This window comes from Nuphar pumila, chromosome 4 (genome assembly GCF_984573655.1).
Source record: "Nuphar pumila chromosome 4, dmNupPumi1.hap1.1, whole genome shotgun sequence".
NCBI classification, from domain to species: domain Eukaryota; kingdom Viridiplantae; phylum Streptophyta; class Magnoliopsida; order Nymphaeales; family Nymphaeaceae; genus Nuphar; species Nuphar pumila.
In genome coordinates, this window is record NC_143252.1 from 6,214,777 (window position 1) to 6,236,495 (window position 21,719).

The 21,719-nt window shown below is 38.9% G+C and overlaps 1 protein-coding gene across 9 annotated transcripts; it reads left to right on the forward strand.

Annotated features, from left to right (window-relative positions):
* The first annotated feature begins 13,671 nt into the window (after positions 1–13,671).
* On the forward strand, positions 13,672–20,080 carry LOC149839178 (uncharacterized). 9 transcript variants are annotated; one of them, XM_090002353.1, is made up of 9 exons: positions 13,733–14,148; positions 14,666–14,712; positions 16,269–17,181; positions 18,248–18,326; positions 18,429–18,944; positions 19,018–19,118; positions 19,217–19,306; positions 19,404–19,531; positions 19,782–20,080. In XM_090002353.1, the coding sequence occupies exons 3-9, from the start codon at positions 16,381–16,383 to the stop codon at positions 19,924–19,926; spliced, it is 1,860 nt and encodes a 619-aa protein (XP_089858479.1). In that variant the 5' UTR covers positions 13,733–14,148; positions 14,666–14,712; positions 16,269–16,380; the 3' UTR covers positions 19,927–20,080. The 9 variants fall into 9 exon arrangements, with proteins under 9 accessions (XP_089858471.1, XP_089858474.1, XP_089858475.1 ...); XM_090002345.1 differs by having other exon boundaries at positions 13,672–14,148; positions 18,248–18,944; XM_090002348.1 differs by having other exon boundaries at positions 13,672–14,148; positions 16,272–17,181; positions 18,248–18,944.
* Positions 20,081–21,719: the final 1,639 nt, after the last annotated feature.

The following is a 21,719-nucleotide window of genomic DNA, read 5'->3' on the forward strand; positions in this document are numbered from 1 at the left end:
TCTATGTACTTGATTTTATAGGGATCAGCTCTTGAAGTGTTCAATTCGGACACATGGGTGAGTTTTTATAAGGTTGGAAAAATCAATGGTAATTTTTTTTTGTAAATTTTTGTGGCTCCTAATATCATTTTTCATTGAAAATGCATGATCCAAGTGTGGATTTCTCGTAAATCGACTTTGCCCAACACATTTATAGGGTCGAAACTGCAAAAAACAACCACCGGAAGAACAGAAAAATTAAGCACATATCATTAATCACCTAGGCTCTCTCTCTCTCTCTCTCTCTCTCTCTATATATATATATATATATATATATATATATTAAAGTTTTGACTGATTTGTACAGCTTCCCCGCTGGGGAAGGGACAACTGGTAACTTCCTCTTACTGTGGCTAGTCCAACGAATATAAGTTGTTGGATGCGAAAGACCATTTTGTCACCCTAGCTGGGAGTATATTAGTAGTGATAGGGTGCTCCGGAAGCACCTGTTTTGTTGAACAGACCCTAGAGATATGATTTACATGCATTCTTTTAAGTGAAAACAAGTTTTGGATCATGTGATTATGACATACATACAGATTTTTTAAGATCTTAAAAAAACCAATAACTCACAATGTACCAACATTTCATGACTTAAAAATTCTTATTTTTATGTTAAAAAAAATATTAACCAATGCATGATTCCTATCAAATAAACTATGTTGAATAAAGCTATAAGGTCTGATTAAGAAGATCCAATAATATGCACTAATGATTTATAGTAGGTGAGTGTAGTAATGATAGGGTGGAGAATCTACTCCACCTATATATATATATATATATATATATATATATATATATATATATTGTTAGCCTCGTGGGTGAGGAACCTCCTAGAAAAAAACTTTAATATTTTTAATTTTTTGATTTTTTTGCACATCTGACCTCCATATGTGATCTATTTGGATTAATAAAAATAATTGCTTGGATTGTGTTTTTCCAACATATGTGTAAAATTTTACAGGATTAAAAAATCAATATCCTATAATGTGTCAAATTTTTAACCCTCACAAAAGTATACTTTTAAGTCAACAAAATATCATTCAAGAGTCATTCCTACTACTTTTACCATGCTGAACACCAGGTTAGATTTACTCAAAACAACTTTCCACAATGATTTCCAACTAGGGGTTTCTTATCCACGATATATATATATATATATATATATATATATATATATATATATATATAAGAAAAGTGGTAGATGCCTACCACTTTTTGAGCCTACCACCAGCAAATAGGTGTTTTCGGGTTGTTTTTCACAAATATTACCCTGTAAATGTGTTTGGCATTGTTGATTTGCTACGAAATGATACTTGGATCATGTTTTTTAGATAAAAAAGATATTTTTTTATTAAATATTTCTTAAAATTGTAGAGCATCAATTTTTAAATATTATAAAAACCTAACTGTGTGTCAGAACCTAGAAAAGTGATAGGCAGCTACCACCTATTCACACACACACACACACACACACACACACACATATATATATATATATATATATATATATATATATATATATATATGACTGAAGCCCTAGTGGGCAATAATAGGTCATCCTTATCTCTCGCTCTTCGTTAATGTTTAATTTTGTAAAATTATCCTCACTTTATTGACAGCAAATTCTTTCCCAATCAACCCTCCTCTCCTAACTCCACCTTGTGTAAATCTAACTGATCAAGAAACCAAATTACCAAAATCTCATCAAGTTGAATCCTATCAACCTCAATCTCCTTGATTACTTCTCTTTAATGGAAATCAAAATAATACGGGTTTGGATCAAATCTAATCAACCCAATCCTTTAGTACTTTTTGGTAGAGCAAACAATAGGTTCAAATAATTAGTTGGCAAAATTTAGGTTCAATAAAGGGTAAAGAGCCATCCGGCCAAGCTCAAAATATTGGACAAGAGACTGTTGGTAGGTAACAAAAAAGCCTTGTGACTCAATGTGTTAGGTAGGGCTGCAAATGGATCGGATACAGTTGGATATCCTATCCGAGTCTGACACATTGATTTCAGATTCCGATCCTTGCAATAAAATCATAACGTGGGTTCGGATTTGCTAGACTTGATCAGTATTTTAGGTCAGATCTAATTTTAATCCGGATCAAAATCCAACTTGATTCTTTTTTTCCAATTTTTTTTACCAAATCCTGTATTGTTAGGGGTTTCGAGTCCGAATTCAACCCTACCATATCCGATCTTATTTGAAAGTTCAAATTCATATCTACATTATACATTCCGGATTCAGATCTAATAAGATCTGACCTGCATCCAATCAGTTTGCAGCCCTACCCAATGTCATATTGATGAATCATATGTGAAGAAATAGTTGGCTAATTCATAAATCTCTTGCAGAAAAATAGGGTTTTGTGACAACAATAGAATTCAAGGGCAACTTGGTACTTCTTGTTTTTTGAATTTATAACCCAAAGAAACCGCACCCAGCAAGAAGTCCTGGTCGTGCTGGCTCAGCTTGCCATACCTACTGTCGTCGTGCCCGCGTAAAACTTCGAGGTCATGACCCCTGCCCCCACGGACTATGCTACACATTGGATTGTGCAGAGGGGCAACATCCATGCGAATCGAACCTTGACTGCCCGTCTAGCAGCCAAGGGCCCACTACTCCAACCCCCCTTGGGGCAACTTGGTACTTGTTACATATTTGGTATATTTGTATATCTATATTTGAGAGAGAGAGAGAGAGAGAGAGAGAGAGAGAGAGAGAGACCAAAAAAAGTTCAAATCTGTTTCACCACAAAGGCTGTGATGACAAGCCGTTCCATTTTCTACTCTCAGCCAAGCACAACCAACATCTCAACCTTCTTTTTTTCTTCTTTTTGTGTTCTTATTCCCCTTGCCTCTTCCCCTCTCTCTCTCTCTCACACACACTCTCTTTCTTGATGCACCTTGCCTTGCTACAGGGAAGAGAGATGATGAGGCTTCTTCTTCTTCTTTCTCTCTCTTCTCTCCTCTTGCAGGGCACCAGTTCTCTATGTGTGCCTCGCCCTAGCAATCTCAGAGCCAGCAAACCAGCCCACCCACCCCCTAGCAATGTCCAACCCAGCAAACCAGCCAGCCCACCCCCCAGCAATGTCCAACCCAGCAAACCAGCCAAGTCACCCACATCGGCGCAACCCGAGGCAGCAACATCATCAATCAATGCATCGGTCCTAGCCTTATGCAAGAAGACTGACCACCCGGACATATGCGTGTCATCGGTCCAGCCGTACCTGCCGGGTTCAGGCAATGTGGGTGCAAAGGACATGCTCACCATGGAAGTCAAGGCTAGTGTGAGCAGGCTTGCTAATGCCATAGCTCATGCGACCCAGCTTATGGGTCAATCAACATCCCCTGATGTGAAGGGCTGCCTTGATGTATGTAAGGAGAGTTACGACGATGCGAAATCGAACTTCGATGATGCGATGAAGGCATTGACCATATCGGACCTAGACACGCTGAAGGCCATGTTGAGTGCAGCCATGACCGATGTGAGCACGTGTGATGATGGGTTCAGTGACTTCCCTGGTTTGCCTACGCCTATGCTCAGTTATGATGATGAGCTAAATAAGCTCTTGAGCAATTGCCTCGCCTTTGCAGACTTGATTTGAATGCCTTGTCATTTTTTGCTTTGTCTATTTGTTGCCACTTTTATAAAGGTGGATTGAAGAACCCTTTATATACAAATAAAATCGAGGCATAAAATTGGTTTCTTTCATTTTCTTTGACACATGCACATGGAAGTCCATGTACCTCCTTGTTAAGGTGCACTCATCTTTGAGATGGATGGTCCTAATCCATCATGAGGTGATTAAGGTTTAAGACCATTTTCCTTAATTGATGAAAGAAATTTTTAGCTCTGATCCACATGGAAATAAGACTTGGTTTGATGAGGTTGATTCATTAGAGAGTTTGTTGATGCTATGTTTGGGGACAAAGATAACATAATCCATAGTAGAGAAATCTGAAGCGTGCCTAGTACGGATCCCATAATTTGATATAGCATGGGTTTCATCCTAACACTTAGGGATTGCGGTGGACCTGGGCGGGTGCGCGGAGCGGGTTAAGAACCCGGATCCTGTTTTTCTTCGGTACAAGATTTAAATAGTAGTTCTTTAGAGTACTAGAGGAAGGAGAGATGAGAGAAAGGAGATTAGTTTAAGGTTAGGAAGTAAGAACTTAGGGTTAGAAATATATATAAGATTTAAATATTTGTTTATAATATAATAAGGGTATATTAATACTTTTATGAATGGGATAAAATAAAAAATAGCTACAATTATTAATAAAAATCTATTTCATATGGACAAATCAAACTATTTGCTGCAGTCAGGGCTGGGCTAGGACTGGGCTGGCTACAAACCAAAATGGATAAAAATCTATTTCATATGGAATCAGGGCTGGAATAGGACTGGGCTTTTTAAATTTTTTATTTTTTTTTAACTGAGCTCCCCCTATGGGTATGTCGAGTCAGCTCGTGATCGGCTCATTAGCTAAACGAGCTGAACACAAACAAGTTTGGGACGAACAGAACCGAGCTGAACGACGAGCAACGCAATTAGTTTACCAGCCCTAAATGCAATCTTTCTCTCTCATATTACTTGCTTCAAGCATGTCAAGTATCAGTCTGTTACATAGTCAAGTGCAAATGAGGAAAACAACAAATAACCTACTGGTTCTGCATCTGAATTTGGGCCACCGATTCGGCTGTATCTGCCGATACCGATACTTAAATGAATCCGTCTGCATCGATGAGAAAATAATAATAAAATATGATGTGTCAATTATAATGTGACACGTAATAAGATTATTAAAATAATATTAAAATAAAAATTTAATATGTTTTGGCATTTATTTAAGAAGTAGCCAATTCAAGGTATAGCGTATCGATTTTCTGCATATATGCACCGATACGGATAACATTGGTCTGCATATAGCACCCACCATCAATGATACACTTTACTTTCTATTGTACCGGTCTAACAAGAGGTTATAAATAGGGGTATCAGCGGGTTGGGATTCAGTTGGCACTAGACATGGATCAGATTTTTGGGTATGGTATTGGGTTCAGATCAGGGTTTAATCAAGTCTACTATAAGAGAGACCATATTTGGACCCGATAAGAACTACGTACATAAACCAAACCTGGTAAAATTTTATCATTTTTACATTGAATGTCAGTGTTAAGCATAAAGATGTTCAAGTAATTACGTATTGTACATTAACTTCTGTTTATAGCTTTAAATCCATTGATAATGTTTGTTTTTTTGGGGTATTAAATAAAATCAATTGTTTCTGTAAGTATATGACAATCACATTTGGTTTAATAACACAGAATTGTGACTCGGTATGGAGCTTGTACATGGAAAATAGAAAATTTGCATATCAGAACTATGTATTGTATATTTTCCTGAAATTTTAATTCCAGATTATAGCGTGATGAATACTGTGGATTAGCACACCTCTGTACACAAAGATTTCTTGAATGAGAATGCATTCTAGCTGCATAATTCTAATGCTAAATACATATTGGGCTAACGTTCAAATGTATATTAAGCTGCACTTTTTCTGAAGTTTAAAGACATATTAAACTACATATTTCCATATATTCAAATGTCTATTAGAATGCATATTTCTTAAAATGTTTGAATGCCTGTTAAGTTGTATAAATTCTAGAATACGAGTGGGAATTAAGGAAGGAGTATATAACCATGCTCTTAAAACTTCTTAAATGACATTGCATACTCTCTCTAGTGAGTACACTTGGGTGGGGTGGTTGGCAAGGGTTTGCAGTACACGTCTCCAGATGTTGGGTACTTGATGTTGACCATGGGTTAAACAAATATACACACATGTATTGAAATTATGTCCTACACTGAGAGTTTCTATCCCAAAGTGTCTCTGAGGTTAGAATCATGAAATCATGTAAACTTGAAATGTATATGAAAAAAGATTATTGTTGTACCCAGTTGTTGTTTGACTCTATAGGGTTCCTTAAAATTGCATTTTTCTAGTTTTCTCTAGTGCAGTGACTGATTTATATGAAATACCACATGCTTAAATTGCTTTTTGTCAGAAAATGTATAAATTGAATTGCTTATATGCAGCATGTTATCTGTGATTGAAGAATGAGGTTGTTGTATTAGTTTCAAATATATGATGGTGCACTTGGGACATATAGATATGTGCCTTTTCGCGAGGCAATCACTTGAGAAAACCTTGCCCAGTGGGCAATATGAATGGATTACCTGATGCGGGTACTTGGGTTGTTAGCTTGTGTGCTATGACAATAAAAACTATGAAAACTTAAACATAAATGTTGTGTGCCCGACTGGTTTAAAGGAACTGGGGCCTTGGTGTTTGACGATTTAAAGGTATCGACGCATTCTGAATAATAATCATAACACTGATGATAAACTTAAATTTAATTTCGATGGCCTGACTGGTTTAAAGGTACCAGAGCACTCTGAGTGGGTTTATGTAATCAATATGAAAAGAAAATTTGGGATATGTATGCCTTGGTAAAATGACTAAGGTTGGGGACCTACTACTATGATAGTAGGAGATAGTTTGGGGAAGTGCCCCTGTACTTTAGGTAATATAAATAAATGAAAAGATTAACCCACTCAGATTCGGGCTTACCTTGGAGAGGGTAGGTGGTATAAAACTCTGGAGACGTGTTTTCCTGTTTCAAGCTAAAATGACTCGTTGGTCCCCAGTCCTCGGAGTTGGGGGGATTCGGACTACCAATATGTCCTAGGTGGTAGCTCTTTGTTCTTCTGCAGAAGTTAGGGATGTATCCTGTTTTGGTTTTGGCCTTTGGGAGGTTCTCTCGGTCATTGACCGCTCCTTTAGGATTTACAGTTTCGGTTAGAATGTTCGGGTTAATAAAACACCCATGAATAATATACCCCTAAATGTTCTCTTCCGTTACGGGTGATTCGGTCCGCGTGTACCCGCATGATAAGAAAAGATAAACATCAATTAGAAAATTTTAGGTATCACACTAAGTTGAATTACTAGATTGCAGTTTCATAGTTAAACAGTCATTTCAGAATGTATCTCTTTACTTTTAGCATACTTTAGAAAATGTAACATGTGAGATGTTTGAATCCTGTTGATGTGTATTTGTTAGCTAAATGTTATCCATGTTAATGTTGTGGTTGTGAGTTAAATGATATACATGTTACTGTTGTTGTGTAATTTCTTTATTTGATTTTGTATATGCTGAAAATCACTCACGGCACCCACATCACATACTAGACACATGATATACCTGCAAAAGAAATTACAGTAATTCCTACTTAGACAGTTGTAGTCTAATTTCAATCAATTTACTATTTTTTAAGTAAAGAATAGGGTTTATGAGCGACTGCGGGATGAGGCGTCGAATCGAGTTTTTTGGATTTATTGTTCCAGGGATAGTTTGAGTTCCTTTTATATTGTAAAATGCTGATGTCATTATTCATTGATAGTGAAATGAAATAAACGTTTTGGCTTTCTCTCCACTGTAATGTTCCAGAATGTTTAACGCCATAATATTACTTGTTTTCGCTGTTATATATAAAAAAAAATCTCTTAAATTTGGGTTAAAATTTTGGGGCGTTACAGTCACCATACCCAGACCCTATAGGGTTTGGTCCTGGTTCGTTTTGGGTAAACCCGACCGTTTGACACCCCTAGTTATAAATAAACACCACCTCTCTCAAAAAAAAATGTTGAGAAAGAGAGAGAGTGTGTTCTGCATGGTGTATGACAAACCACTTTAAATATTATGCAGTTGTGTGATTTCTTGTGTGATCGTCATCATGTGCATGATCTAAACATTTGATATTTTATCACAAAGTTGCACACACTGTTGATCTCGAGTGCAATCAATGGTGCACGCTCGTCTGATACAGGCGTCCAACCCTTTGGTATCCCACTATTATGTTCATCTCTCAATCTGATGAGACATACCTAATTAATCCAATGGACTTCTTCCTCTTTTCAAATGCAAAGTATTCATTTAAAGTGTCAAATGAATACTTCAAAAAATAGGCATCGACTCCTAGAATGGATTCATCCTCTGTTGGGGTCGATAGGTAAGCCTTGGGAGTTTTATGCTGACATGAACAAAGATCGTAAGTATGTCCCGCTGAGTTAGCGGGGCTAGGTCTCTGCGCCTGAAAGGTTTCTCTTAATAAAAATAGAAAAAAACATGGATTGATTATACAATAGAAAAAAATATGAGGACAAGGTCTCCACCCCTACCCTATCTCAAAATCCTACCCTCCATCCCAGCATGGGTTTTGATTTTAACCTCCATCCCTGACTCCATCTCTGTTTCATGTCCTCCATTCCCGGTTCAAACAGGGCGAGGCAGGATGGGGTAAGGCAGGAATCGAGGACTGGGATGGAGCAGGGTGGGAAAAAGCGTAAGACCATCCCCACCTCTATCCTCGCATGGGTTTTGATCTTAACCTCCATTCCTAGTCCAAACGGGGCATGGCAAGGTGGAGCTCTGTTTCCCCCGATCCACTGCCATCCCTACTATATAGAACAAACCAAATATTTAAAAAAGTAAAAAGCCCCCCTTTGGACAAAGGATTTTAATGCCTATTTTAAAAAACAACAACAACAACAACAACTACGCCTTCATCCCAAAAATTTTAATGCCTATTTTAGTTAAACAATTATGTGATCTTATAAAGAACACCATACAAGGATTATTTTTCATACGCATATGAGGAAACCAAAAGGAAAAAGCAAATATATTAGTTTCTGTTATTTTCAGGCAACCATGATATATATATATATATATATATATATAGAGAGAGAGAGAGAGAGAGAGAGATTTTAATTTGCATTTAATGAGAAAAAATATGAAAATTGAGGGAGAGTATCATGGAGATGAATGGCACCCAAAACCCATCTAAAAGGTAGGTTTTCACATGGATGGTATCACAATAAAATATAATATTGTTCATCAATGACATATAAAAAGACGCTTGAGAATCGTCCAAAATAAAATAGCACTACAAGAAAATTGTTAATTAGCGACGGATTTTTTCCGTCGCAAATTAGCGACAAATTAGCTAGAGAAAACTTTCTTCATGAATCTGTCGCTAATTAGCGACGGATTAGCGATGAAAGTTGTTTCATCGCTAATCCGTCGCTAATTAGCGATAGATTAACGACAATAATTTTTCGTCGCTAATTCTCAATACAAGAAAACCATTTTAGCGAGGGATTTAGCGAGAGAATTTTTCTGTTGCTAATCCGTCGCTAATTAGCGACGGATTAGCGACGAAAAAACTCCCTCGTTAATTTTCGATTTAAACTGAGCGCGAAATTTTCCCTCTCTCATCGTTCAAAATTTAAATTGACAGCGCACGATTTAAACCGCTTTCTCTCCGTCGAAGAGCGTGCTGGAGAGCATGACACCGATGAGGCAGTTTCACGAAGGACGGCGACGCCGGCGGACGACGACGCCGGAGGACGGCGACGTTGGAGGACGAGGACGACGGAGGACGGCGACGACTTCGGAGGACGCAGTTTCATGGAGGACGGCGACGACGGAGGATGGCGATGACTTCAGAGGACGCAGTTTCACGGAGGACGGCGACACCAGAGGACGGCGACGGCGACGACGGAGGACGGCGACGACTTCGGAGGACGCCGTTTCACGGTGGATGGCGACGAGGCTGAGCAATTGTTGGAGGACGACGACGCCGGTTCACAGAGGACGACAATGCCGGAGAGCACCGGTTCACGGAGGACGATACAAGTCTGTGCAATGCTTGTCGGGTGCGGTATAAGTCTGGCTTATTGCTGCCGGAATACCGCCCGACAGGGATCAATTTTTTTTTATTTTTTTTAAAAGTTAGTGACAGATTAGCGACCGATAATGTCCGTCGCTAATCTGTCGCAAATTTGCGACGAAATTAACGACAGATAAGTTTTTCGCCAATTAGCGAGCAAAAATTTGCGATGGCCTCTATCCGTCGCTAAGCCGTCGCTAAACTGTTTAGCGACGAATTTAGGTCGTCGCTAATCCACATGTTTCTTGTAGTGTAGGAATGGCAATGAAGCAGGGAAAAATAGGGCCCACCCCATTTTTCCTTGTGTGGATTGGGGATGGAGGCGGAGATGAAGGTTAAAATCCATCCCCGTGCAGAGATGGAGGCAAGGATGAACTTACGCTTTCCCCTGCCCCACCCCATCCCCGTCCCCGTCCCAATCCCCGCCCTATCTCATCCCCAATCCTTCTAAGGGATGACAATAGACTGAGGGAAAATGGGGCCCTGCCCTCTGCCTTGCCTTGCCCCCATTTGGACTGGGGATGGAGGACATGAAACAGGGATGTAGGCGGCGGTAGAGGTTAAAATCCATCCATGTGCGTGGATGGAGGTTCAGATGTTGAGACAGGTCGGGGGTGCATACCTTGTCCCCCACCCCAGTCTATTGCCATCTCTAAAATAGAGTGCTCTTGGTGTTCATTTTTAAGATGAATAATATTTAGGTGCTTCATACGCTTGTTCTTAGGGGTGGACACTGACACCGGTAGCCCACAGGCTTTCAGGTACCAGACTCGGTTCGGTTCTAGACTCGAGCCTCAATTTTGGGACCCTGTTCAAAAAAAAGTCTCGGCCAAGGCTCGTGTCCTGGCCCAAATCAAGCCCATGCTATACCAAAAAAAAAAATTAAGTTTTCAAAGTTTGCCCTTTGCCGCTTATTTCGGTCTTCCCACTCCGTTTCTCTTTTTTTAGGAGGGGGAGTGGCTCCTCTCTTACTTGCAGGCATGAAAGGGGCTCCCCCCCCCCCCTTTTCGACAACGACCCTCTTTCTCTCTCGTGGGTTTATTAAGTTATGGATTTTTTTTAATTCGCGCAAATGGGTTTATCGGGTCACTCGAGAGGGTCATGCATGGACATGGCCCACAAAATCCCGACCCGATTAGTGTTGGGCAGGGTTTTCGGCTATACAAGTTAGTTAGGCCTTTAGGAAGCATGTTAATGGGTTGTCCCAGCCCGGCTCGATGGCCACTCCTAGTTGTTCTATGAGGGCTTGTTTGATGGAGCATCCTGCGGGATGCCGTTGCCATCAAATAAAGGACTTAGCAACATATGTGTGCAATGTACATTCGCCACACCTTAAGAACAAATATTCAGTATTTCACGCTCTTGTTACGAAAAGAACAGGGGTGGGGGAACAAAAAAGCAAAAAAAAAATGAGGGGAGTTACCCCCGACACTTTCGTCATTCGCCCCTTTCTCAATGTCTCACCCCGACCTCGAAACCCACTCTCTTTTGCCTCTCTCTCCACTGATTCTCTTTCTATCTATCTTCTACACGTCTCTCTTTCTGAAACTGAACTTTTTTTTGGGGTTTTGCATTTTGAATCCTAATTTTTGCAATGAATGCATATTAAATTTGATTTATTCATAGTTAGGGTTTGTTAAATCCATTTTTTTAGGGGTTTTATATTATAATCATTGTTTTTGCAACTTTTTGAGTGAATGCAAGTTAAATCCAGTTTATCTGAGGTTAGCATTTGTTCAATCTAATTTTTTTTTTGAGGTTTTATATTTTAATCTTTTTTTTTTTGCAACTTTTTTAACGAATGCTTGCTAAAACAGTTTTTTTTTTCAAAATATAGTAATTCGACTCGTTATCATTGTCAGTTAGGTTGTATGCACATCTTAATCAAACAACGGATATTTGAAACACAACTTTTGTGTAGGATGGAAACAAATGTTAGACTTACATAACGTGTGTTCTATTCCTTCTGCTCGTTTGTTTCATCCAATCTTGGACAAACCATCAAACAAGCCCAGAAAGCTCTTAATATGATTTTCTTAGCTTTTACCCTTTAAGATGATAGGTTGGCCTAAAAATATATTTGCATAGACAAGTCATTAACTTAGTTTCCCCCTTTAAAGCTAATCAAAGTCGCCCTCTCCCTAATCTTCTTTGCCTTTTCTGTCAATTCCAAAGTCTGCATTTGGAAGTGGTAAACTCTTTTACAGAAAAAACAAGTTTTCATATGAAAAATTTGTACAAAAATGCATGACATAAGATTAAAAAAAAAAATCCACCATTTTTTCATTTTTACGGTGTGATTGAGTTGGGATAAAAAGTCAGACACCTTGAGAAAAGTTGATTCTTACTACTATTTTGATAATGTTGAATACATTCATATTGAAAAAAAAAAAAAGAATTTCAACTAAGGGGTGGATTACTCACCTAGCAAATGCTATCTTTTTTTCTAATTAACCTAACCTCTTATTATAATCAAACAAATAACCAAATAAAATAATTATTACTAAATTATTCAAATAACTACTGTATCCTTTATACGTTACCCTTCTATTGGCATTCGAACTTGCAACGACTCAACACAAGGTGACGTGAACTACTGCTACTGCCACAAGCAACCCCATTGGTTTTGTACCCTAATTTTGAACAGCTGACATCATGACCCACCTTTTCATCAACCCCAAAGACATCACTGGTCATTATACAGCTGACGTCATGACATAAGGTAACCACTAGGGGTGTCAGCGGGTCTGGTTTACCTGGATCATACCCTATAGGGTTCGGTTACGGTGACAAATAAGAAGACCTGACTAAGATTCGGGTTCGGACCCGAAGGTCCGATTAATACATAGATCCGAGTATAGTTTGTTAAATTTTATACTAGACTCGAACCCACCCTGAGTTCCAATTAAGACCCACAAATTTTCAATGTAAAAATGATAAAAAATATTATTTTACCGGGTATGGTCCGGGTCTGATTCATGTAGTTTTTATCAGATCTGGGTATGGTTTCTCTTATAATAAATCCGATTAGACCCAAATCCGAACTTGGTACCATACCCAAAATCTAGTCCAAGTCTGGTTTTACTTGAGCCCGAACCAAATCCGTCCCGCTGACACCCCTAGTAAGTAGTAACCACTAACCAGACCATGCTGGTCAGGTTTCTGGGTCGATCCTGATACCGAAGGTTCACCAAAACAAAAAGTCAACAAGGATTCTTTCTGTCCTTGACCAACAAACCAAGTACATCACTGTAATTGTAGCCTTTTGTATGTTTTCCCACATAAGAAACGGCACTTATGGCATTTCCAGGAAAAACCAAACCCTCTTGTTCCTCTCTTGCACCACCAAGACAGGAACTTCAAAGTTCAGATCAAACTGGGGATCTTATTAAAATAAAAGAAAACTATGTGACCATATGCTTATGAAAAACAGAAAAAACAGGTTTTTCCAAGTTCTTGGATTTTCCAAGACAAAACCAGAAAAAGGGTAAGGGAGACAGTTTCAATTGTCATGCAGGAAAAGCGGTGGGATCTGATTAAATAAAAGAAAACAAACTATATGACCATATGGTTATGAAAATACAGGCTTTGCCAATCGAAAAAAAAAGACAGGTTTTTCCAAGTTCTTGGATTTTCCAAGGCAGAAACTACTAAAGGAGGAAGGGCGAGTTTTTCATGGAGGAAAAAGAGATTTGGATATTAAAAGATTGAGAGGAACTGATTAAAATAAAATGAAATTAACTCTATGACCATATGGTTATGATAAGACATGGGTTCCTTCAAGTTCTTGGATTTTCCAAGACAAAACCAGAAAAAGGGGAAGGGAGAGTCAAATTTTCCTGGATGGAAATGGGTGGAGTCTGTTTAAATAGAAGAAAACCAACTCTATGACCTTATGGTTATGAAAGACACAGTTTTGTTCCAAGTTCTGGGATTTTCCAAGACAAAATCAGAAAAGGGAGAAGGGAGAGTTTGTCATGGAAGAAAAAAGAAGGCTTGGATATTGTGTGTGTGTGATGAGAGAGAGAGAGTTACCTCACCATGATGACCAAATCCAAACACCAACATCAATTAGGAGTACGGGAAGGGAACACTCCGCGCCTCACCACCTCCCGGTTTCGTCTCTGTTCACCAGAACAGAGGGGATTCTATCCCCAAAATCCCCAGCATGCCCCCTGTTGCCAGAAACTTCTCTCTCTTTCTCTTTCTCTTTCTACGAAACAAAACGCCATCTCCCTCTCCTCTTCCCTACCTTTCCCTTTCCCCTCCCTCCCGCGGCTCTGGGGTTCTACCCTCCCCAAGGTAGAACCATTTCCCTACCGCTCTGTCTTGCTTTTCTCGTCGATTTTCTTGTTGTTGGTCGTTTTTGTTGATTTTTCTGCTACCCATATGTCTGTATTAAGGTGGGTTTCTTCTCTTTTCTTCTTTGCTTTCGATTTTTGGGGTCGTGGGGATCGGTGGTTTCTGCGTGTTGGGATGATTTATTTTTTGGTTCGTTTAGAGGTCTATTGGTCATTGCTTTCTCTCTCCTTTGTTGGATTTCTTTGTTTGGTTGGGAATTTTTGGCCCTTGAACTTTGATGATTTTGGGGTTTGCGTTGTGGCTTATTCTTTTTGGGTTTTCGATGGATGCTTGATTTTGATCAATTAGGTGATCTTCTTGTACGATGGGTTTTCACAAAGATTGAGTTTTGTGATGTGGGTCTGATTCATGTTGTTTCGCGTGTCGATGTCTCAGTTTTTGGAGTTTTTCTGGATGTTTTAGATCTTTTGCCTTCCGATTGTTTTAGTGTTTTCACTCTGTTGGTGTAATTTTATAGGGTTTGATTTGGCAAAGTGGGGCTTCTTTCAATGGTTGATCTCAGAGGTATTTTTGTGAGTTTCATTTGTTTTGATTCTTTTGGTGTTTTTGATTATTTCGTGTTTCTCCATACTGTTTCAGGCTTGCGCGTTATTTGGTGCTTTTAGGTTTTCTTTCTTCTTTTTACCCTCATTATGGTGTCTGTTCTAGTTAGAAAGAGGCATTTTATTGGTTTCGATTCAATTGGTGTTTCTTGGATTTTTGCAGTTTCATGAGTGCATTTTCTTGTTTCTTTTGGGGCTTCTTTCTGATTAGGTGTGCTGCTGTTTCTGTGGCGTTTGTGCGTTAGTATTGAGAGTTTGTGGGATTATCCTGTCTTAGATTCTTTTGGAGTGCTCTCTATGACCATCTCTGAGGTTGCTTTTGCTGATGATGGTTTTAGGCTTTCCTTCTTATTTCATACCCTCATTTTCCAGGCTTCATCAATGACAAGAATGTTCCACCCCTCTATGAATCTGCAATAGTCGACAATCTTGAAACACATTCCGCACAAGAATACTTCTCCAATAGCATTATCTGCCGAAACCTCCAAACCATATTGTTTCTCACAAAACTCATCTCAAATTTGGTTGATAATGATTGTATCTAGATTTTGTTGCCCGTAATGGCATTTGCTCCAAAAGGTAATCAAATCCTCCATTTGTAAGAAGCATGGGAATTATCACCCAGATTCTGCCATAACTAAATATACTTCAGAATGCCATGCATGAAATGTGCAAATTCTCTTTCCAATGTCTTCCACTCTTGCTGGGAAGCTTTTCTGAGCTCTCATTGAAGTAACAGAGACTTGAAAAATAGGTGGAGCCAATGCTTAGTGCTTGTTTGACTGGAAGGGTTGGCTGAGCATGGAAAGTGGATCTACTATGAATGAAAGAGTTCTGGTTTTAAACCCTAATTTCCTCATGATCAAGTCTATGATGGTGCACTATCAGAGATCCAGATGATTTCAAGAAGCTGAGCAATCCTTGCCTGCAACAATTGGCTGAAAGCCAAAGAGAAACCTGATAAAGTCTTTTCTTTCGCTCTCAAAACCTTCTAGAGACCTTTCACTTGATTCTTTCAGAATTTTTTTACATTCTTGGCTGTGAGAAGTTTGGAATCCTATGTGTTCTATCATTTTTGCACAGAAGGAGAATTTCATTGATTTTCAGGTGCTCTGCAAAGGTTCAAATAGGGGTTTGTGGCATAATCAAGTGAAAATAATTCTTGATGTCTGTGGTCTTCTTGCTCTCTATTTGCTAAGTGGTTCTTGTGATTGGTTTTATATTGATCATTTTGTAGTTGTTCTGTACTTGCATCTTGATTGTATTTTGCTTATCATGTGCAGTGATTCTATTCTTTGGACGATTTGTTGATTTGGCTTTGACAAATTATCTCATCTAATTACTAAATTACGATTGGATTTATTGTCTGTTGGTTTCTTGTTGTGATATTGATTTTACAGTCCTATTTTCTATGGATGTATGGTCAATTTATTTATTTACTCTTCCATTCATCCAACAGATTTAGTTTATTAGTTTTCATTTATCGTTGTTACTCATTTTCTATTGTTCTCTTTCCAGCAGGTATTATGTACTGGAGCTTTTAGTGTGCCCCGTGATTTGTTTCATTTTCTGGTGGTCTTAACAAGGTGGCACAGAGTAATTTTAGTGTCTTGGGGTGCTGATAGTCCCCATGGAGGGAGCTGGTGGTTTGGCATTTGATGGTGCAAATCCTGTAAGAAAGAAGCGTAGGAGTTTCTCATCTAGGAGACCTAGGTCTGATTCACAATTCTTCCACGATGGCCATGAACTTTCTTCACTCTCTCCCGTTTTAGCTTCTGACATAGGGAATTTTAGTAAAGCTGAAAGTGATGACAATTGGGGGGATGATCCGAGTTACAAAGAGAAAGAACTCAAATCTGTCAGTGGTGTTGAAAGTGAATATATACCATGGACATCAAGTTCTGAGGATTCAAAAAGTAGGCAAAATAGTGAAACGGTTGGAGAATTTGACGACATTCCCATGGTTTCAAATAAATATTACAGCAGCAGTGGTTCACAGAATGGTTCTGAGTTCAGGAGAAGCAGTGAGGGAGTTCTTGCACCAGCTAACTGGAAAAGTTCTCGGAGGCAAAACCAGCTTCAGTCAACAGAGACTGGAGTTAAGCGAGTTAAGTTTGGTTCAGGAGAATCAGAGAGGTATGGTAACTGCGGGAGGAATGCAGACAGCAGAAGTAATTCAGGACGGTTGGGGGCCACTTCAAATGGCATGGGAAGCGACAATCCTGTTGCTGCTGAGAATGGAAGTGGCCATTCTTCTCAGGAAAATAAGCTTAAAAAGGTGAAGCTCAAGGTTGGAGGAGTTACCCACACAATTCATACAAAGGCTATGACGAACTCTGGTGGTAACCGCCGCAGCTCCCCAGTTGTTTCTTCTGCAAAGCCTCCACGTTCTTCAGATGTATCCAGGAAGGGGCAGAAGCTAATTCTACAGGTGCATTTTGTTGGATTACATTTTTTGAGTCCTTTAATGTAGTTCATTATGAGATATAACTTGTTTGATAGAATTCAAATCTAATATCCCTTTAAGTAGTTTTATATTTTGTGATCAGGCAATCATTGTGAAGTTGAATGTTAGAACTCTTGATTAGAGAGTGAAGTTATGGAGGGTTTCTTCAAGCAAGCATCGATGTGTATTATTTAAATTTCAGTCATGTTTTGCTTGCAACAATACAGGGTGACAAGTTTTCTTCATTGTTCATTCTCCCATTTTCTCTCTCATAGAAAGGGTTGTAGAAACTTCATGCGCCCTCTGATGTTGTTTATTTGCAGTTATCCTTTTCAAGTCTCCACAGCTTTCCTTTCTGTTAAATTGTATCTTGTGTTAGTGCGCACACACACACACACACACACACACACACACACACACACACACACACACACACACACACACACACACACACACACATATATATATATATATATATATATATATATATATATATATATATATTATTTTTCCATCATGTAATCCCCCCAGGGGTATTTCTGTCTTTTCTTCCTTTTAAGCATATCCACACTAGTGCATATGCTTGTAACTTTCTTTTTTCCTTTTTCTTTTTCCTTTTTCTTTCCTTTCTTTTTCTATTCTTTTTTTCTTTTCTTTTTTGTTGACTAAGTCAACTTGGATGGGGTCCAAACTAGATGTTGGACCCCTCCAACGGTTAGATTTCTAACCGTTGGAGGGGCTCCAACGTCTAGTGTGAGCCCCTCCAAGGTTCTCTCTTCTTATAAATAGGGGTCACCCCCCTTCTTAAATGTCATTCAATGCTTGGAGCATTGTTCTCCATTGTTCAATAAAATCCTTCATATTTTTGCATTTGTGTTCTCTTTTTGTACCTTGAGTACATCTTGTTCTAAGTGTTCTTGTGCCTTTGTGCACATTTCCCTTTGTGGTGGTTGTGCTTTCTATGCACATTATCTCTTTTGAGATATTTTCACGCATGTTCCATTGCTAAGTGTAAGAAACACTTTGGAATATTGAAAATCTTATGCTACAGGATAACTTGAATGATGAGGGTCAATCACCTCCAGATAGTGTGAATGGCTTGCAAGGAATCCCGTGGAAGGATTTCAAAGGTGGGGTTTTCACATTGCCATCAAAGTTTGAGTCTAGAGGCAAGGCCTCTGAAGAATATGTGTTTGGAAAGCTAACTCAAAGGATGTCCCCTAATGTTCCAGAACCAGTTCGGAAGAGCAAGCGTGTTCCAAAGAGGCGCATATTAGATGGAGACTTTGATGACAATGGTGATGATGAGATTCGGTATCTTGAAAGATTGAAAACCTCAAAAGCAAATGCAGATTATGATGATGCTTATCAGGAAGAAGACAACCATAAGCAGAGAAGCTCCAGGGGATACAAAAAGCGTGCTTCTAGTGAGTTTGATGAAGATGTCGACTATGAAGGTGGAACTCCACCACGCAAGGAAAACCGTAAGAAAGCAAGATCAAGGGATGCAGACGACCTTTATCAAGTTGACGAAGAAAGCAGTTTTGCTAATGAAGATGATGAAACAATAGGTTTCAGTTCTGTGTCTAGAAGAAAGAAGCCAAAGACTGGAGTTGCTCACGGTTCTGTTGACGATAGGGACATCCCTCTCACAACTCGTCAGAAAGCACTTCAATCGGGGAAAGATGCATCATCTGGAGTTGGTTTGGTTGAGTTCCCTAATGGGTTACCACCAGCAGCCCCTAAAAGTAAATAGTGAAGATTTCTCTTCTTGATTCAATTGATTTAAGGCCCTCTTTTAATGTTCTTTCTCAATGGCAGAGCAAAAGGACAAACTTTCTGAGGTGGAGCAGCAGTTAAAGAAGGCTGAGGCAGCTCAGAGACGTCGGATGCAAGTAGAAAAAGCAACCAGGGAATCAGAGGTTTGTATCGAGTTCTGTCACATTTTTTCATTATCCTCTGCAACATTTGCTTGTGATTATCTTTAAAAACATTTTCCCTATCTTTTTGTAACTTCTAGGCACAGGCAATCAGGAAAATACTTGGTCAAGATGCAAACGGGAATAAACGGGAAGACAAGCTGAGAAAACGGAAAGAGGAAATAGCTCAGGTAAAGGTGCAGTAAACCATGGCCTTCAATTCTTTTACGCCTTCAGGCCGGCTGTGTGATTTTGTTTTTTGGTTTCTCATACCGTTCTTATCTACAGGAGAGGGCTGCAAGAGCCATGACTCTTGCTTCAAACACCGTCAGGTGGGTCATGGGACCATCTGGAACTGTTGTTTCTTTCCCTCAAGATGTTGGCCTTCCCAGTATCTTTAACTCTCAACCGTGCAGGTAAACAGTTTGAAAGCCATGTTTAACTTTATATTTATATTCATACATAAGCTGTTAAAGTATTAGAGTGTAAGCAGGCTTTGTTTTTGTGTGTGTTACGTATCTATGTATGTTATATCTATTAGGCATCATGTATATGTGGCTAGGTGCAGGCCTGGTTGCTGTATAGTGTGTTCTATTGTTTTGTTACCTTCTGATTTTTTTTTTGTTCATCTTGTGCCTCTGACGTATTTGCTTGCCATTTATGCAGCTATCCTCCACCTCGGGAGAAATGTGCAGGCCCTTCATGTACAAACACTTACAAGTACAGGGATTCAAAATCGAAACTCCCTCTTTGCAGTCTTCAGTGCTACAAAGCAGTCACCAAGATGATGGAACCAGTTACATCGTGCTGATCTTTGTCACACGGATACACCACAGTTTTTTGGTCCTGACACCATATTTTCATATAATTAAGACTTGGGGCCTGGGATTATTCTCTTGATATGTAAGCTAGCTTCAAATATATATCATCCGAATATACAAAATAATTTTTTCCACTTTTCACAACACTGCTCTCTCTCTCTCTCTCTCATTGTATGGATTCTGGAATGCTCTTATCCACACCATGCAACGTCATGTGCAACTCCCGCTATCCAAAGCATCAATCATCGGAGGTAACTTTGTATATTTCATAACGTCTGTTTGTGGAGATACCACACTAAGCCCTATGAATACTACAATGACATCCTAAAAAACCTTTAGTGAGATGTACTAACTCGATTCTTTAATATACAGACCTATTCAGTGGTTTATCCTTTGTTCATTCCTTGCTTTTGTTTTTCGAAATGGGATATGGCTATGATATTTCCTTTAGTGTTATTTTCTTCTCAAAAAAGTTTGCATCCTTTTATAGATTCAAGGATTTCATATCTATCCCCTGGAATTTTAAGCACTGCTAGTTAGCCAATCTGTGAAAGTAGGTGATACACTTGGTTCTAATGGCACTGCTAGTTTAGCCCCACTGTGAAAAAGTTTGCATCTTTTCATGGGCCTATTGCATTTATTGACTGTCAAGGTCTTGACACTGATCACCTTCTTGGTTAATATGCCTTGTTGCCATCAAAGTGTTATTGAACCCATTTGGTTCTAATAAATTAATGAAAATATATGCAAAAGTTTTTTTAGGCACTTGTGCCAAAATATTCAGTTGCCTGAATTATCTATTCTTTTTTCTTTCATCTTAGCTGAAAAGGTAATTTGTTTTCTGAGTGTTCACGTTAATTCGTGCTGGTGGTGGTTATGATTAATTTGGGCATTGCATGAGCTTGAAGATGATTGCTAGAAATTGCATTTGTAAACATAATCCTTCTTGAACTATTACCTTGGGCCGTATTGAAAATTTTAAAACGATATTTCCTGCAGTTTTTTTCTTTCCTTTTCAATCCTGATGATTTTTTGTGAAAACAATGGACATATACAATCAAACAGACAGGGATCTACTTATAGTCTTCATGTTTAATAATGGTGGAACCAATATGCCTATGCACACATTCTATTGTTATAATGGTTGTAGCACTTTGAACTGTCAATGTCCTGTAACTTTGAATAATAATACATTCCAGATTTGTACAGGTTAGTTTAGCATGTGAACAGACTTGGGTCTGTTTTATTATTCATCTTGTCTGGTATGACCATTTCCAAACAGCTAGCACTTGTTGGAATCATAGGGAGTTTGATTCGCCATAAGAATTCCAACAAAGTGCCTTTTTGATCCCACGGGCAGCAGATGATGGGACCAGAAGGATGTCGGTCATGCTAATGCCTGTACAGGGGATGTTTTCACTGCACGCTAGATGAACTGCCTGTGAAGTGTAGGTTCCTGAGCATCTGTTATTGCTACGGCATTAGTTTGGTTTTGACATCCTCTTGTCACGGTAGTACTGGTCTATGGCCATGGGAGTTTTGACGTCTGAAACTTGGATGCTGGAGAAGGAAGCACTATACAGATCCAACTCCTCTCTGTGAGCAGTGCATTTGTTAATCAACAGATATAAATAAGCCTCATTTTTTTTGTAGAGAATCATAATTATTTGATATTAAGTGTCTTATCTAGATGGGTACTTGTAATTTGATCAACTTGAACCTGCCAAGTCTTGATTCTGACTCCAAACAGGCTGTTTTGGACCATGATATCATGAACCGTTAT

What these genes read in the sequence shown, in the direction of transcription:
- LOC149839178 (XM_090002349.1), top strand. Translation starts at nt 16,381, where the DNA reads ATGGAGGGAGCTGGTGGTTTGGCATTTGATGGTGCAAATCCTGTAAGA. An exon ending in AAGCAACCAGGGAATCAGAG is followed by an intron (nt 19,119 to 19,216) that starts GTTTGTATCGAG and finishes TGTAACTTCTAG; the next exon opens with GCACAGGCAATCAGGAAAAT. An exon ending in GGAAAGAGGAAATAGCTCAG is followed by an intron (nt 19,307 to 19,403) that starts GTAAAGGTGCAG and finishes TCTTATCTACAG; the next exon opens with GAGAGGGCTGCAAGAGCCAT.